We start from the raw sequence: 18,394 nt of genomic DNA, 5'->3' as shown, positions 1-18,394 counted from the left end.
ACAGCCAGACTGCTCATAAATGTGAGGGCAGTGATGCTCATTTTGCTATGATGGATCACAGTAATAAGTCATAATGATAATGATGTTGGTAGAGATAGTTTGGGAGAAGGATGCAGTAATTACTGCCATTCCCACTTCTCTTGGTGCATTATCAGCTGGTTGTGGTGATGGCAAATGGGTGGGATCGAGCATGCTGATAATCAAATGGGTGGAGCTGATGGACATGGACTTGAGAAAAAGGCAGATGTTCAAACCACTTTTCTCCCTTAACTCCAGTAGTTTCTCTACTCTAGCCATTGTTAGCATGGTGAAGAACAACTATCAAGATGTTGAGTGTTTATGAAGTAGTTGTTCTCCCAAAAAACTCAATTCCCAAGAAATCGGTTCTTTTTTAGGCATTTTTATTATATATGTTTTTTTTGTTTTGTTTTTTTAGGACTATTCTGGCTTAATTTTTCAGTATATTGAAAGTGAATGAAACGGAGTTTAAGGTAAGTTGTGAAGAAAGCCAGTCATATTTGGAACAGCACATTTCCTAATGTGAAGCGAGTGGGTGAAAATACCTTTCTTTCTGATTGAGCCGACTCCATTTGAAATTGAATCAGGTCCATTTCAATTGAAATCTTGCGTCAGAACCCAAAGCATGTTAAACTCCCATCAGCTCAAATCCCCTGTTGTAGAGGGAGATTTCCGTTTCTCCATGAGCTGATTAGAGCACAAACAGATTAGTGCAGCTAATACTTACGCTGTTGCTTAGTATGTTTGGTTTGCTTTAGTTTATTTGAATGCAGTAATCAGGCTTTGTTTGCATTTCTAAGCATCATACTAGGATATTGGTCAACACATTCTTTAATTTGTTTGTTTTTTGTGAATACTTCTGATGACCACACCACAAACCTTATGGGTAGTTTAGTTTTGCATTTGCTTTTAAATGGATCTCTCTCTTTGTTCTTTATGCATAAGTTGATTCCATATTTTAAAGCTTCTCATTTGTATGTCTGGAATTGGCCCATGATTCTGCCTGTGAATAACCTCTGCTCACTTGCTGATGACGAACATCTGTAGTCATAGTAACGATATAGCTGCTTGGAGCAGGTCGGTTCTGTCTAGGATGTTAGGAGAATAAAACGCCAGCTCCAGGCACTTATACTTTAGTCTTCAGTTTGAAGTTGAGCCAGAAGAGTCTGGCCTATTTTGTTCATATTTCTTTTCTTTTTTGACTCTGGAAAATGCAGAAATTGCACACTTGACTAATACTGCATAATACTGCATAATAAAAAAATTATATATTTTTTCTCTGTATGTAATCTATTCTGACATGATAAAAACTGTAATTTTATCAGGATGACTTGAATAGCTTTAGCTGTATGGAAGAAATAATTGTTCTAAAATGATTTCGGTGATTTTGTTGGGGAGTGCACAAAAAATAAAATAAAAATAAACGACTAAATAACTTTTTACCCTGAGGAATTTTTTTTTGAATGCAAATCATCGTGTTAGGGAAATAAGTTGAAAAACTGTTGTCGACTTGTTTTACTCTTTACAAGAACAAACTCAAATCTATGGGAGCCAGTTTCTGCCACTGAATAAAAAATGTTATTGTGACTTATCTTGCAGTTCTGTATTTTTTCACAATTGTGAGTTTTCATGTCGCACTTCTGATTAAAAAATAAATACATAACTTGAATTGTGGGATATAAACTTGCAATTGCAATAAATAAATTGAGACTTGCAATTCTGACTTTTATTAACACACAACTGCAACTTTATATCATACAGTTTATATTTGGCAGTTCCGAGGTAAAAAAAAAAAAAAGAAAAAAAATAGAGGTCAGGATTGTTAGAAAAGTTACAATTACCTTTTTATTTTTATCCAGTGGCGGATGTGGGCTTACATACATCCCTCATTCAGTTTAATAAATAAATAAATAAATAGAATAAAATAAATAATTTTCCTAGACAGCATTTTAACCCATTCAGTATGGCTATATAAACAAAATAAGAAACATTGTAGTAATACTCTTGGACTGCAATAAAGGTGTATTTCAGCAGTACACATGAGCAGTTAATGATACAGTATTTAAGCATATACGATGGCTTGGTTCATTTACTGCAAACACCAAATCGTGAGCTGGACCGCTATTGCACCGGGGCTGGTGCCCAGATCCTGGCTCTGAACTGGCCCCGAAAACTTGCTGGTTTCAAATAAAGTAACCTATGACGTCAGTATGCGGAGCTTCCACTACAGACCATGGTTTGAGTTCAGGTAAATTAATAAATTGAACAACAATTGAATATGACAGTTCAGTAGAGGTCAGCAGAAGTGATCATTGCTCTCCTTGAACAAAAGATAACATGCGATTCCTGGCACATGTTGGTGAAGTAAAGGGTTCAGTAGAAAAGCGTACCGGTTTGGAACGAGTTCCACTCTTGACCAGGCACCAGCACCAGTGGAAAATCATTATCTGAAACACACAGCGTATACGGTGTGTTTATTTAATCAAATCTTAACTAATAATCACATTAAGCAATATCTTATTTGATGCTTGTGCAGCTCTGGAAAAATCTAAGTGATCACTCCCAATTGTTCTTAAACCAGCTTCTCTAAATTTACACCTCTACATCTCATTCTGCTTAATAAAGTGCTGATTAGGTGATCACCTCAACCAAATCTTATTTAATGAGGAAAAGTATAAAAACTACTGCTGTGGTCATCATTACCCTCTTGTAATAGGACCAGCTGGATGGCAAAAAAAAACAGTGCTAGAAGTACCTCTAAAGTAATTGGAATCAAATAATTACTAGGGACCAAAAAAGTTAAAAAGAAAATTAAGTGTGGATCAATTAAATTGTTTTAATGATTTCTGGATGATTTCTGCAATGAGGGATAAAGTGAGCATTCAAAGAGCTACAAAGACAGTGGTTCATAAGAACAAGGTCAAGTTGCAGACATTGTGGACAACAAAACTACAGCCCCGATGGCAAAATGACTCTCCACTGACCAGGATGACCATTAACTCATTTGAATGTTACTCAACAATAGGGTTGGGAATCGTTAGAAATTTTCTGGTTCCGGTTCCACCTAACGGTTCCGGCTCTGATTCCGGTTCCATTAAAATCATTAAACAATTATTAAGAAATAGTGGTAAGGAAAAATGCACAATACTCAACTACTCAATGCTCAATACTGTTTATTACTTACTGTCAACTTAATTTAAAGGTTGGCAATGTCAAAATGCAACATATATTACAGTGTACAGATCTTCACAAGCAGGGTGGGGTATTTTTAGAAATTTTCTGGTTCGGCTTCTGGTTTCATTTAAATGAATTGTTTTTTACTATTTTACCTTCAATGAATGTAGCGTTGCTGGAAGGTAGTAAGTAATGTTGAGTAATGCTAGTCTATCAATCAGAATGTGTTTCAAAGTTGATATTTTTTACATTATCAATAACATTTTGCTTTTCAAGCAGGAATAAGCTGGTTGGCCAAATATTCCTTTGAGGGCTGAGACACTTGTTAATTTCCCTTAATTAATGAAATGTAAATGGTTAAACTTATAAACATGTATACACACTCTACATAAAGTCCCTATTTTACAAATAATAACGCAGTCAGGATGGTGTGATGCAATGAGTGGTTTCCCCATTTTTAAACATTTAATATGCATTAAAATAAATATTTTCTATCACTTTGTTTATCACTTTTGAAATGACCTGTACACTAAATAATCTAACCTTCATACTTGCATAACAATAGCAGTCTATTTATTTAGTGGTCCAAGTTGCAGCCAGTATGTACTGTATATTAATGACAATATGGGACAAATATAATGTAATTTAGTGGCGGCAGGTGCGGCACTCTGCCGTTAGATGTACAGTCAGACAAAATGATGTGCACAGTTATTAAAGGCACGAGTGCACATACAGTCATGGGAAACAATGTGTTCGGCAATTAAAGACGCGACAGCGCAACGAGTTTGTGGATGCGCGTCATTGGAATCAATGTGCTCCGTAATTAAAGAGGCAGGGAGTTGGTCTGTTATTCGGTTCGTGACATCCTTTACTGGAAACACTGAATACTCAGAACACTGGTGCAAGGCTGCTCACAGCGCTTGGTCACGTTTAGGGCTGTCACTTTTGGGAAAAAATCATTTTCGATTTTTAAGACATAAGTGTTCATTGAATCGATTTGTAAAATCGATTTTCCATGTCAAAAAAAAAAATCCTTTTTCAACGTCAAATAACGGACAAATGCAAAGAGAGCGCTGGAAACGCACAAGTCAGCAATATTTCTTATTTATTGGCATGAAGTTTTGTGCAGAATAACAGCAATAGGAGTGCAACATTCTCGAAAAAATATATATGCAGAGGGGACGGCTGCCATAACAAAAGAAAAACATCACTGCAGGCTTCAACCCAGCTGCATTTATGATTTAGGCAATTCAAAAATCTCCAAGATTATTTTAAATAATGATTCAATCCATTTCAAACAACTGTTAATTTTTTTTTTTTACTTTAAATGCACTTGAGAGCAGGCCATGTGTGTTTTTTTTTATTGAACGTAAGGTTCAAAGCTCGAGGCAGGCATAAGGAAATGCACCAAAACGCTAGGAACATTTCAAATTTATTGGACAGGAAAACAAGTCGATCAAAATTTCGGGGTCCAGAGCAGAGCGTTTTTTATTCACTGTATGTCCAGCTGTTGAGAAGACGTGCTCCGATGTCTCAGGGACACTCAGGTACAGCTGCACAAGGTGGGGGTATTACCGTTCGCTGTCAGCTTGCAATGTTCCTTTTCATAACTCAGAATCTCCTGTAACTAGATGCGCGAATGATTCGAATTCACGTCTACCGTGCCGCAAGACTTCCAGACGCACGTAAATGCGTCTTTACAAGGACTTAACATTGAAATAATTCGCGCCAGGCGCTCTATTCCCATTTGGTGTGAACGCAGAGAGGTCGCTTTCGACGTCACTGGGTCTTGTAGGTGCGTAAAATTGCTAGTATTTTATATCTAGCTTTCGTAACGTATACTGCACTTTCGGAATTCTTAATTTTCTTTTTCTGCTTGTTTGTGAGTTTTGTTACATCTATATTTTTTATTGTTTTATTCTTTTAAAATTAATAGTGTACATATTTGGTTAAAATCGATTCCCTATTTTCATTTTCGAAACTTTTTTTCGGTTGGTTTGATCGATTGTGCAATCGATTTTCAAAATAAAAGTGACAGCCCTAGTCACGTGTTGCACCAGAACCGATTTCGGAACCGAAACTTAAGAATTGCTCACGGTTCCGGTTATTTTCAAAGAACAATAACCGGAGGGCTGAGACACTTGTTAATTTCCCTTAATTAATGAAATGTAAATGGTTAAACTTATAAACATGTATACACACTCTACATAAAGTCCCTATTTTACAAATAATAACGCAGTCAGGATGGTGTGATGCAATGAGTGGTTTCCCCATTTTTAAACATTTAATATGCATTAAAATAAATATTTTCTATCACTTTGTTTATCACTTTTGAAATGACCTGTACACTAAATAATCTAACCTTCATACTTGCATAACAATAGCAGTCTATTTATTTAGTGGTCCAAGTTGCAGCCAGTATGTACTGTATATTAATGACAATATGGGACAAATATAATGTAATTTAGTGGCGGCAGGTGCGGCACTCTGCCGTTAGATGTACAGTCAGACAAAATGATGTGCACAGTTATTAAAGGCACGAGTGCACATACAGTCATGGGAAACAATGTGTTCGGCAATTAAAGACGCGACAGCGCAACGAGTTTGTGGATGCGCGTCATTGGAATCAATGTGCTCCGTAATTAAAGAGGCAGGGAGTTGGTCTGTTATTCGGTTCGTGACATCCTTTACTGGAAACACTGAATACTCAGAACACTGGTGCAAGGCTGCTCACAGCGCTTGGTCACGTTTAGGGCTGTCACTTTTGGGAAAAAATCATTTTCGATTTTTAAGACATAAGTGTTCATTGAATCGATTTGTAAAATCGATTTTCCATGTCAAAAAAAAAAATCCTTTTTCAACGTCAAATAACGGACAAATGCAAAGAGAGCGCTGGAAACGCACAAGTCAGCAATATTTCTTATTTATTGGCATGAAGTTTTGTGCAGAATAACAGCAATAGGAGTGCAACATTCTCGAAAAAATATATATGCAGAGGGGACGGCTGCCATAACAAAAGAAAAACATCACTGCAGGCTTCAACCCAGCTGCATTTATGATTTAGGCAATTCAAAAATCTCCAAGATTATTTTAAATAATGATTCAATCCATTTCAAACAACTGTTAATTTTTTTTTTTTACTTTAAATGCACTTGAGAGCAGGCCATGTGTGTTTTTTTTTATTGAACGTAAGGTTCAAAGCTCGAGGCAGGCATAAGGAAATGCACCAAAACGCTAGGAACATTTCAAATTTATTGGACAGGAAAACAAGTCGATCAAAATTTCGGGGTCCAGAGCAGAGCGTTTTTTATTCACTGTATGTCCAGCTGTTGAGAAGACGTGCTCCGATGTCTCAGGGACACTCAGGTACAGCTGCACAAGGTGGGGGTATTACCGTTCGCTGTCAGCTTGCAATGTTCCTTTTCATAACTCAGAATCTCCTGTAACTAGATGCGCGAATGATTCGAATTCACGTCTACCGTGCCGCAAGACTTCCAGACGCACGTAAATGCGTCTTTACAAGGACTTAACATTGAAATAATTCGCGCCAGGCGCTCTATTCCCATTTGGTGTGAACGCAGAGAGGTCGCTTTCGACGTCACTGGGTCTTGTAGGTGCGTAAAATTGCTAGTATTTTATATCTAGCTTTCGTAACGTATACTGCACTTTCGGAATTCTTAATTTTCTTTTTCTGCTTGTTTGTGAGTTTTGTTACATCTATATTTTTTATTGTTTTATTCTTTTAAAATTAATAGTGTACATATTTGGTTAAAATCGATTCCCTATTTTCATTTTCGAAACTTTTTTTCGGTTGGTTTGATCGATTGTGCAATCGATTTTCAAAATAAAAGTGACAGCCCTAGTCACGTGTTGCACCAGAACCGATTTCGGAACCGAAACTTAAGAATTGCTCACGGTTCCGGTTATTTTCAAAGAACAAAACCGGTTCTGAATAAGAACCGGTTCTCGGTTCCCATCCCTACTCAAAAACCATAGGATGACATCAAGTGACCTTCAAAAAGAATGGCAAACAGTCTGAAGAGCCAGGCTGAATGCTGCAAAAGACCATAAGGATTGGACTGTCTCTAAGTCCTTTTTTCAACATCACCCAACACCTGGTCATCTAATGGTTAAACTGAGGCCTGAAGAGGCCTGCAAGCCACAGTGTCTTGCACCCAGTGTAATTTAATGGAGGATTAGTGAATGTAGTCAGCTACATTCGTCTTTTGAGAGGGCTGCATGAATTGAGACACGTACAAGGTTGTCCTGGAAGTACGCTTCCTACTGCTCTGACAATGTTTAGAAACTCTGAGGATTGGTTTTTCCAGCAGGACAGTGCTCCATTTCACACAGCCAGGTCAGTCAAGGTGTGAGGACCACCTAATCAAGACCCTGTCATGGCCAGCCCAATTTCCAGACCTGAACCCCACTGAAAACCTCTGGAATGTGATCAAGATGAAGATAGATAGCCACAAAGCCGAGCTGCTTGAATTTTTCTGCCAGATGTGGCATAAAGTCACCCAACAGCAATGTGAAAGACTGGTGGAGAGCAACACGTATGAAAGCTACGATTGAAAATCAGGGTTATTCCACATTATTTGAGCTCTGAAAACACTGCATCTTTTATTTTGACCAGTTGTAATTTTCTGCAAATAAATGCTGGGGTCCTCTGAGGGTCAGCATCATCTCTTCTCAGGTGATCTGGATCCAGACTGGAGCTTACCTCGGGATGAAAATCCCGTGGCAAAACAGAGAAACAAAAAAAAAACATCATTAGCATAGCTGCTGTTCCAACCAAGTAAACCGTTATTAGTTTAACCCTCGCTAAAGAATAATAATGCACATTTAATCAGATATAGCTGCAGTCCAAAATTATGATTATTTAAATTCTTAGCCAAAGAGATGAGTCTTTAATCTAGATTTAAACAGAGAGTCTGAACCTCGAACATTATCAGGAAGGCTCTACCTCCTTTAGTGTTTTTTGCTATCCTAGGTACTACCAAAAGTCCAGCGTTTTGTGACTTTAGAGAGTGTAATGGATTGTAGCGTGGTAGAATACTTAGGTTCAAAGGAGCTAAACCATTAAGGGCCTTATAGGTAAGTAATAATGTTTTGTATATGGATTTTAACAGGTAGCCAGTGCAGAGACTCTAAATGACAATAGGCCTATGTTTTTTTGGAATTTGGGAGAAATGTTGTCACTAGTTTATAGAATAAAACAAAAATATTACTTTTACTCAAATACACACATGTAAATGGTAAAACCATCATTTTGGCATGGTCTCTTAATTGTTTTATTTTATTTTTTTTTACCACTTAATTTTCTTCCCTTACCTGTTTGTTAATTGTCATGGGACACCTGTGGTGATTTGTAATCCAGTAACCACAGGACATATGGCAGGACAATCACAACCTACTGCCTCAATCTCGGTTTGAAATGGCAGCTTTACTTCAGAGCTGTTCATCTGCAGACTAAAGATACTCCGTTTAACAGAATTATGCAGTGCACAGATGATTGGGGTCATTGACCTTTAAGTTCATGTTTCAAATTAGAAACCTTAGAGCCTCTGAACATTCGGCTTCGTGATTTCGCTCAACTATCACTGTTCTCCAGTGCAGATTTTTATCCTCCTCTTTTATATGAACTACCGAATGTCTCTTTGAAGCTACTCTCAAAACTGCAATTATCTCTCTGTTTCACAAACCTATAGCGTCATTACTAATTATAAGGGAAAATGGCTGGAAGGTGGTTCTTAAATAAAACAAGAGAGGAAGGATATTTTTTTTCCCCGCTGATTAAGTGATATATCCAGAGAGGCGTGAGTTGAGCAGTTAAGCAAGAAAGGAACCCTTCAGTTGTTTTCTGTGACCTGAACCCACACACATTCACCAATGGCCTGTAATTAGCGTTTCACACACAGCCTGCAGAACATAATGAGCATTCTTCTGCTGGAAAGCACAATCTCAGCAAATGAATCCAAAATGGCCTGAATAAAATGGTTCTGAGTGAAGTTACATCTGCAGCTATTTAAAACGTTCAGGTTTAGCAGTCACACTGTGGCAAGATTTTCCCATTCTGTGTGACCCATGCGATTACTCCTGTGAAGCACCAGCTACAGCCCCATCACCGCACACAGGTGGATAAAGGTGCGAGACGCTCTGATAGTTTTTTTGCCAAATTTAATTGTTGAGTTGATTCATTCATTCAAATGATTTGATCAAATGGCTGATTCATTTGGTCATTAAATCTTTTATTTCATTATATCTTATATGTTCAAATGTATTTATTCAGTAATGAAGCACTGCTGCATTGTGTTGGTGGTTCAGAAATGCAAAACAGTTTCCAAAGGTTTCATTTGGGAATTTTTACTGACAAAATAAAGCAAAAACTAAATTATATATATATATATAATTTTTTTTTTTTTTTTTTACTGTTATTTAGCGGTTTTATAAAATCAGAGATTTAGGAACATGGCTAGTGATATTGCTTAAATGTAACATTTGATATATATATAAGGAAAAAAAAAAGGTGGCCCTATAGGTCTTAATTTTCTGGAACTTTTACAACCTTAAGCTGCAACACACAGTGAAAGTGTGCATTCTCAAGCATTGTTAAAACAATTATGAAATTATCATAGATGATACTCGTCACACACTCCTAACTGTGATGTACACGAAATAGCATGATTTATATGTCATCATACTGACCTCCCTTGCAGAAATGTTCACATCACATCTGCCATTCATATTCATATAAAATATTAATATTGCTGTTTCTTTAACAAACACAATGAAAAGGGCACATCATGTTACATTTCAAAAGAAAACGATTTGTTACATAAGAACCATCAGTGCTCTGATTGTTCTTTTGAGAAGCTCTGAAGAAGTTCATCTGGCAGCTTTCCTCCCAAAATAGTGACTCTGTCTCCATTGATTTGGGAGAAAATGCTAGATGTGTTCATCCTGTTCTCAGAAAGCCATAATGGTAAAGCACTGAAGTACATTAAGGATGAAATAACACAGAAAAAAATAACTTTTGGGCAACATTTAGAAAATTAAGCCAAAGACTGTGTCTCTTGTCCAGTGTTGGGCAGTAACTAGTTACTAATAAGTTAATTACTGTAATTGTATTATATATAAAGGAATATGTAGTAATTAGTAATATTACACTCTTTGAGTTACTAGCCCAACACTGCTCTTGTCTCCCTGTGTCTTTTGACAGATCAGTGACCTACACACTGTGGCAGATTGACATTTTCCCTCTGGGTAACTCCACTAATCCATCTAACACACGCACATGGCTTCATGTCTCTGACTGTGACCTTGTCAACACCTGTCAGCCCTCCTGCGGATGGCAGACGAGGCACAGAGGTCACCTTACATCCTTTTGTTAATCTTCTCTCGCACCCACACCACCACAAACACTCAGTCTAGGTCCAGGGGAACTTAGTACATATGACCTGGCATGTATGTGATTTAGGGCAGCTGAGAGATTTTACTGAGTGCCAAGTCATTAAAGGTGGTTAAAGCCTTTAAACAGGGAAGCACAAAGTGTACAGAACATTTATACAATCTTGTGTCAGCAAGTCCTTTCCTTTGTCAAAGCACAGACGTATTAAAAGCAGGGAAGGTGTTTGAGTGCTTTCAGAAAAAAAGAAAAAAAAAATCACTACCAAAAATTAGGACTTTTATGGTCAAAATGTTTAATGTTTTAATCCAACTAGAAAAAAACCTGTATCATAAAAGAGGTGTCATGTGTACAACTGGTGTGGAAATATGCTAATTTCAAAAGGTGTCTAAATGCATTGTATTCTCAGCATTAATATGCCTTATATAAGCTGTGATGGCCCATTTTAGTAGGGTCCACCCACTTTTCATGATCCAATTAAGTCTCAGTGGATAAGTCAAGTCACCCTACACGTTTTTTCTCATTGAAAATTCAGTTTGGCTAGGAAATGAGTCTCGTTACAGCAGTAAAATCAGTTTCCAATCCCGTTTCATCTTTTCTAGTATGCCCAAAAGGGCCATGTGCTTTTAATGTGTTGGCCAAACATTCATATCCTTATTTGCATGCTTTCGTTCTGCCCTAAAATGAAGCAGCACATTTGATTCCTGATGGAGAGCAAAAAAAAAAAAACTTTATTGGGTAACACTTTAGAATAAGGTTCCATTAGTTAATGTTAGTTAACTACGTTCGGTAACATGAACTAAGCAAGAACAATCTTTCTACAGCATTTATAAGTCTTAGTTCATGTTAATTTCAACATTTACTAATGCATTATTAAAAAAGTCAAAATCAAAAGTTGTGCTTGTTAACATTAGTTAATGCACTGTGAATTACCATGAACTAACAATGAATAACTGTATTTTCATTAACTAACATTAACGAAGATGAATAAATACAGTAATAAATGTATTATTCATTGTTTGTTCATGTTAATTAATACATTAACTAACATTAACTAATGGAACCTTATTCTAAAGTGTTACCCTTTATTGCAGTACCACCATGCTTCAATAAGTCACCCAGTGCCATCATAAGAGTGAGAGAAGCCTACATAATGCCCTTCCTGAAACAGTTGCATGCATTGACCTTCAGGATAGCCACAGAGAATTAAACCATAAATTAAACATGAGATCATCTGTATTCGGGTTTGGTGAGCTCATCAGGACAATGGGGTCATTTATTAGGCGGGATGTTAAACATCAGTTCTTTCTCTTGCTCTCCCTTCTCGCTCTCTCTCTGCCCTCTTTACTGTAATTCTGTATTAATGAGCATTTGGCATGCTGAGCCATGTTCCCTGTTGGTCAATAAGTCAGTTCTGACTATAATTATGTACTAATCCATATCTGTCCTGTCTCTCTCTATGTAGTGACGTGCAGCTGTCAGGCTTGAGGATGGATGAGTTACAGGATGTGCAGTTGACCGAGATCAAACCCCTCTTGACAGACAAGGTGAGTTTGTACACATTTGTAGAGGCATCTGGTTGTGAACACTAGGGATGCAACAATACAGTGGTTCAATGGTTCAATACATACTTTGGTGTTTTTAAAGGGGTCATGTGATGCGATATAAATTTTTCCCTTTCAAGTGTTACAAGCTCTTGGTGCATGAAGAAGATCTGTAAAGTTGCAAAGACTAAAGTTTCAAATCCAGAGAGATTTTCTTTATCAAAGTTAAGACTTGGCCACGCCCCCCTAAAATTCTTTGTTCTAACACGCCTCCACATTTCTACGTCATGCACCCAAATATTCACACAAAAAAAGAAGGCGTGGTTTCAGAAACCGCAGTTAGTGTTGAAGCAGTCATGTCAGGGAGATGCTGTGTGTGTCTAGGATAGAGCTGCAACTAACGATTATTTTTTCTGTCGACTAATCTAACGATTATTTTTATTACAATAAATAATTAATCTAATGTTCTTTTTTATTAGCTAATGAATCCTTTGGATAACTTTACAAAAAAGATATAAGTACAACTTCTTATATAATATTTCAACCTTTATTCATTCTCAACCTATGTGGTTGAAGTTTTTACAGTATAAAATAATCAAGAGGCAAAGAAAATTATTTCACTATGGTAAATATGAGCTTATGATAGCGTTTATAATTAAACCACAGTAGCCATAAATTTACAGTTGTCTGAGACGTCATGAAATGTTCTTTAGCATCACAAACCATAAAATGTAGTCAGGGTTCTGCTATGGTTTAGCATGGTTTCCAGAGATCTGGAGTTGATTCGGGGAAGCTCGGTGGTTGGTGACTGTTGTCTTGCGGCGCGCTGTCTTTCAAGGGGCCGTTCACATGCGTGCTCAAGTTCGTTATTTCCAATGTAGGCGCGCGAAAAGCGCGCTCATAATGGAAGCGACGCGCTAGTTTTTTCCAGGCGCATTCGCACCGCATCGAGTTAAAAAATCTCAACTTTTCAGAATGCCGCAAGTGCAAGAATATATAAACCGTAACACCGGAGAGCGCCAAGATGTTTTCCTCTGAGGTGCTCACGCATCGCAGTTGTGCTGCCATGGTACACCATATCGGTTTTGCAAAGGGAACAAAGGGCCATTTTATTTGTCCGCTGTTTAAAGTATTTCCATACTTTTAAAAACAGACTACACTTGTCAGGAGGGACTTTGTAGAAAAATTTGTGGTTAAAATTTGATTTTTAAAACAAATTAACAAAACAAAAATAACTTTACACTGGAGAATATTATGCCTACCTCAAATTTATTTTAAGTGAAGTGTTATTTTTCCTATTTTTAACCAAAATTCACCATTTATTGAGTGCAATAAACACATGAAATTTCTCATTCATACTGGAAGCCAGGGGGCGTCTCCGCTCAGAATCTCCACATATGCATCACAGAAGTAATAAAAGTGATAACATCCCAGGAAATCCCTAATATGTACAAAAGTATCCAGCTTTGCTGAATAAAAAGAGTATATACGTTTTGAATGATGAAACATGAAGACTCGACTGCGACAATGTAAAGTTTTACCCGTGTTCTTCAATCCATGTCTAATATTTTCATAATTATTAGGTATATTTTAGTGTTGTCAAAAGACCTGGTACTTTGGTACCAAGTCGGTACTAAAAAATTAAAATGTAACAGTGCCGTGCGGTACCAAGGACCTGGTCAGCCCGGTTCTTGAGGCATACAGTGCTATGATTTCCGCGAAGCAGAAAACACAGACAGAATCTCAAAATCCAGTCATGAAAATGAAACTTACATTTTAATATGCACAGTCACAGAATTTGTCAAAGTTACCATAAATTAATCAAATCAAATCTCCATATGGACCAGTATCTGTAAATGTTAAGCTGCAAAAGTTGTTTGAAATATGTATCCTGCATGTTCTGCGCATCTCTGTGTGAATGAATGAATGATTTACTACATAGACTGGAGCGCGTGACGCTTGCAGTAATTTCAGCATCTGCTGTCTCAATGAGGACATAAATACATAAACATCACCAGAACTGTTCTGAGTCACTTCACATTGGTATTATTTTTAGGGATGATAAAGTTTTTTTTTTAGCATATTTTTGTGATTTGCCTTGTTACTGAGAACTGTGGATTTTCACTGGTATATTTATAATTAGGGCCGGGACTCGATTAAAAAAATTAATCTAATTAATTAGAGGCTTTGTAATTAATTAATCAAAATTAATCGCATTTTAATCGCATATAAATATTTGACCTGAGAACAGTGAGAAGTAATTTTTTTCACATGGATTTATAATATACCATTGAATAATGATGACTGAATACATAAGCTTAAGCAACAAAATATTGTTTATTTTTATTCAACCAAGTCTAGCAGACCAGTGCAATTTTTGCTATTAAGTGTAGCAATAGCATATTTGGAACCAATTTAGAAATAGTACATTTCAGAAATTCAGAAAGCTTATAGGTGCTGGAACCTTCTGTAAAGTGTTTTTTTTTTTTTTTTAAGTAAAACACAATACTGTCAATTACATTCAGAACATTGGAAACCCTGACTATTAGAAAACATCTCTCTGTTGCTTCAGAGGCCATAACATACTAAGTCCAACTCTCAATAACCTTGCCCAAAACATTAAAGAGTTCAACATAAACTGTTGCACCAACAAAATAATACATAGTTCAACATAAAATGTAAAGTCCACGCTAGCTGCTATATGTTTTGCGTTGAGGTGATACTTGAGGTTCGATCATGTGCTGCAGTGATATGCGAACGCTAGTTGGTGCTTCAGTATAATCGGTCCGCCGAAACTCATCCAGTGAGAAACGTTCCGCGGTGCAAAAATAAGTTATTAAAAATGCGGGAATTTTTTTTTTTCTGTAATTAATTAATCTTAGTTAACGCATAATTTTTTGTGTAATTAATTAATCTCAATTAACGCGTTAAAGTCCCGGCCCTATTTATAATCCATTGGTAATCCACATAGCATATAATGCTCTCTTTTGTTGGACAACAGGTTTAGAAACGCTTCTCATTGCAAGTCATTACAAGTGCAGATGTTTGGTGTGTGTGCTGTTTTTTCAAATGCACGTTATAAGCGGGTAGGCGCATCCTCATCTCGGCATATGAATTTACAGACACATAAACAGAGCCAGTTCAGAGTTAAATAACTCAAAACCAAAAAACTACAATATCCAATCACATATTCAACCATGTACATTGTACTAAATGGTTTAATATTATATTGAGAATTGTGACATCCTTAGTGAACGCCAGTGCTTCCTTCTCTCTATCTTTAACTGTATTTCACCTCAACACTCCCATTTTCTCACTGACTCCTCAAGGCGCCTGTTTCAGGTCTGGTTACCCTTGGATACCGAGCTGTACTGGAGATGATGTATAATGTCATCGAGCCCTAATCTCACAGCCACTGATATCACCAGCATCAAACTGAGCCAGAAATGAGCTGCTGTTATTCAGGAACAAGAGCTTAATTATGAAATAATAGTGTTTGATAATTTTTTGATTTGGAATGGTTTATTGAAGCTTTAAAAAAACCCAAAAGTTAGCATTTGTGGTACTAAAAACATATAATGCTATACAATAGCTGCTTTTACATGGACCCTTCTAATCCAATCGTAATGGGACTAGAAGCACAATCAGAATAAAAATGTCTCATGTAAACACGTCAATCGGATTGAATTGGCCCGATCCGACTAAAATTTTGATCGGATTGTAAGGGGTGGTTTATCCCTTTTGTAATCCGAGCGAGAGGACATGTAAATACTTGATCGGATTGAAAACCCAAACTGGAAAGTACTGCGCATGCGCAGTGACGTAGACATAGCATAATGACGTATGACGCATGGAATGAGGAAGTGTCATAAATAAGTGTCCTGTCATTATAAACTCCCCTTTCACTCAGCGTATGTGAAATGGAATAGGACCACGTTCCACCAGTCCTCGTTTAAGACTCTCATCAACAGTTCATGTGCTGGTCGTTGCCTAATTAGGACCTGAAATAGATAAATATAACGAGTGCTTTTTAAAACAACAGCGGGAAACTCTGTATATTCATGCAGTGTGCGCATGTCAAAAGAGTAAATCCGATCAGAAGCCTGTGACATGTAAACGCGAACATCAACCCGATCTCTTTATTTAGAGTCCATGTAAACACTACGTTCGGATTCGTCAATCAGAATGAATTCATTCCGATGGAAACAAAAAGTGTCCATGTAAACGCACCAAATGCACATTTCTCATAAAGCCAAGTTGATTCAATCAAATACATGTTCATCTTGAAATATTACTAACAATGTAAATTAGATAAAATTTAAATTTTTATACAGTTGTATATATTTTTTTAAATAAAAGGCTTTTTACTTGCTATCAGATGACAGAAGCAATGTAGATTGTTTGTTTTCAGCAAATCTTTGATTGTTGAGCCTTTAGATGCCGTAGAAATTTGCATGTTAAATATTATAAATTATAAATTGTGAACCACAACAACACCCATCTAAACAAATCTGCTCCATAAAAAATGTTTTGAAAATGAATGCGTCAATCAGCTCACTAGTTCAGTAGTCAAGCCACTGATTGATCAGAGAGTTAAGGGTTGTCTGAATTGTGAAATCTTTCCAGTGCACTGAAACTTTTGTTTCCTGAAAAATCCCACAATGCAAAAACCAGGGAGTTTCTATACTCCCTGTGCTCTCTAACCAGAAATGACGGCAAATTTCTGAAGCATGAAACGCACAGACACATCACTACACAGGCATTGAGCACTTCTAGTTAACATCTGTCTTGGACAACAGGGTCCCAAATACTCCTTGTTGTTTTAAAAGCATCTTCATGGTCCTAATTCATTTTAGATGAGGGAAGGAGTGACAGTTTTATTAATTGAGTACAAGTACAAACCACAGCTGAATGAGCTACGTCAGTCTCATTCTGCTTATACAAAGTTCAGATATTTACAGGAGTGAATTCTTCAGAATTCAGTCCCAGAAAGTACAAAACATGACCTTCCTGGAATTTAAGCACAAAATCTGAATTTGATTTTGAAATACTTAAAATGTATATATTTCATTTGTATTATTATGTAAAGTACATTAGCATTGTTCAAATATTATTTTGAAATAAATTTTGATGAACTCCTACGTGCAGACTAAGTCACGACAATTCAGACAAGAGTTAAATCATCTCACAGCTCTGTAATTTGGCCTTTCTTTGACAAAATACAATTATCAAGTATTTAGAAGATTTCTTTTTTAATGTTAATATCAGGTGTAAGATGGGCCATTGTGCCTTGCATGACCTGGTATTTTAATGTCAGACTGACTCAGCTAATCTCTTTCTCTCTCTTTCCACACAGAATGGACAGAACTTCCAGGACTTTGATTGTCAGGTAAGAGTCTCTTGTGGTCATTAGGCCTGTATGTATTCCATATGACCTCATGAAGTGTTCACCCACAGTCATTAATCTACTCTTCCTGCACTGTTGGTTTATTTCCCAGCACGGTGTGATGGTGAAAGTTTCTTGACCTGTACTTGGCTGTTGAGCAGTGACATTCACTTTGTTGTTCTGTGGGTGTGTGGGAGTGTTTGTGGGTGGTGAGTTGAGCCGGAGGAGAGCAAGTCATGTAAACAACTGTTATTTGCTGAAGCGCAAGGTTTAACTTGGGAAGTTAGCACACATCATTATCATGTTTATTCCACTATTCATTTCTCTTAGCCTCATTTTTTTTTGGGGGGGGGGGGGGGGGGGGGGAATTTCTCAAATTCAGTGATTTTATATATGTAATTTATTTTTATTATGCTTTTGGCACATTTAATGGCTCATTTCATTTGATTGTGTTTATTCTCCTGCCATGGGCTCTACAGGCGTGAGAGGTGATTCGGTCTTTTTCAGAGCACAGCACATTGCTGGTAGTGCTGCTCACCAGCTCTTCATTATTCAGTATGCTCTCCAATGTAGGGCTGGGTATTGTTCAAAATCTTTCGATCTGGTGCCAATTTCGATACCTCGGTTTCGATACCGGTTCCTAACGATACTTTTTTCGATACCATATGTTTTAAAATCCATTTCAACATCAACACAAATACATTAAACACAAAACTTTTATTTTTCACCTTAAAACAAATTTTGGTAACACTTCACACTCAGAATAACATTATTAATACAACTGGTTGTGCTTTTTGGATAGGGGTGCACCAGCAGACACTCAGGATTGGTATCAATCCTAACTTGGCCAAAATTAACAAAAAA

The 18,394-nt window shown here is 36.9% G+C and overlaps 1 protein-coding gene across 3 annotated transcripts in view; it reads left to right on the top strand.

The window, feature by feature from the left end:
* LOC127945028 (protein NDRG3) overlaps positions 1-18,394 on the top strand; it is a 67,421-nt gene that overhangs the window by 24,805 nt on the left and 24,222 nt on the right. For all 3 annotated transcript variants that reach the window (XM_052541538.1, XM_052541537.1, XM_052541540.1), the window contains exons 2-3: positions 12,066-12,147; positions 17,501-17,533. In XM_052541538.1, coding sequence (XP_052397498.1) covers positions 12,091-12,147; positions 17,501-17,533 — 90 coding nt within the window. In that variant the 5' untranslated portion in view covers positions 12,066-12,090. The remainder of the gene's footprint in view (positions 1-12,065; positions 12,148-17,500; positions 17,534-18,394) is intronic.

This window comes from Carassius gibelio, chromosome A23, assembly GCF_023724105.1.
Source record: "Carassius gibelio isolate Cgi1373 ecotype wild population from Czech Republic chromosome A23, carGib1.2-hapl.c, whole genome shotgun sequence".
Classification (NCBI taxonomy): Eukaryota; Metazoa; Chordata; class Actinopteri; order Cypriniformes; family Cyprinidae; genus Carassius; species Carassius gibelio.
Note: the sequence above shows the minus strand (reverse complement) of the source record. Positions and strands in the feature narration are given on the sequence as shown.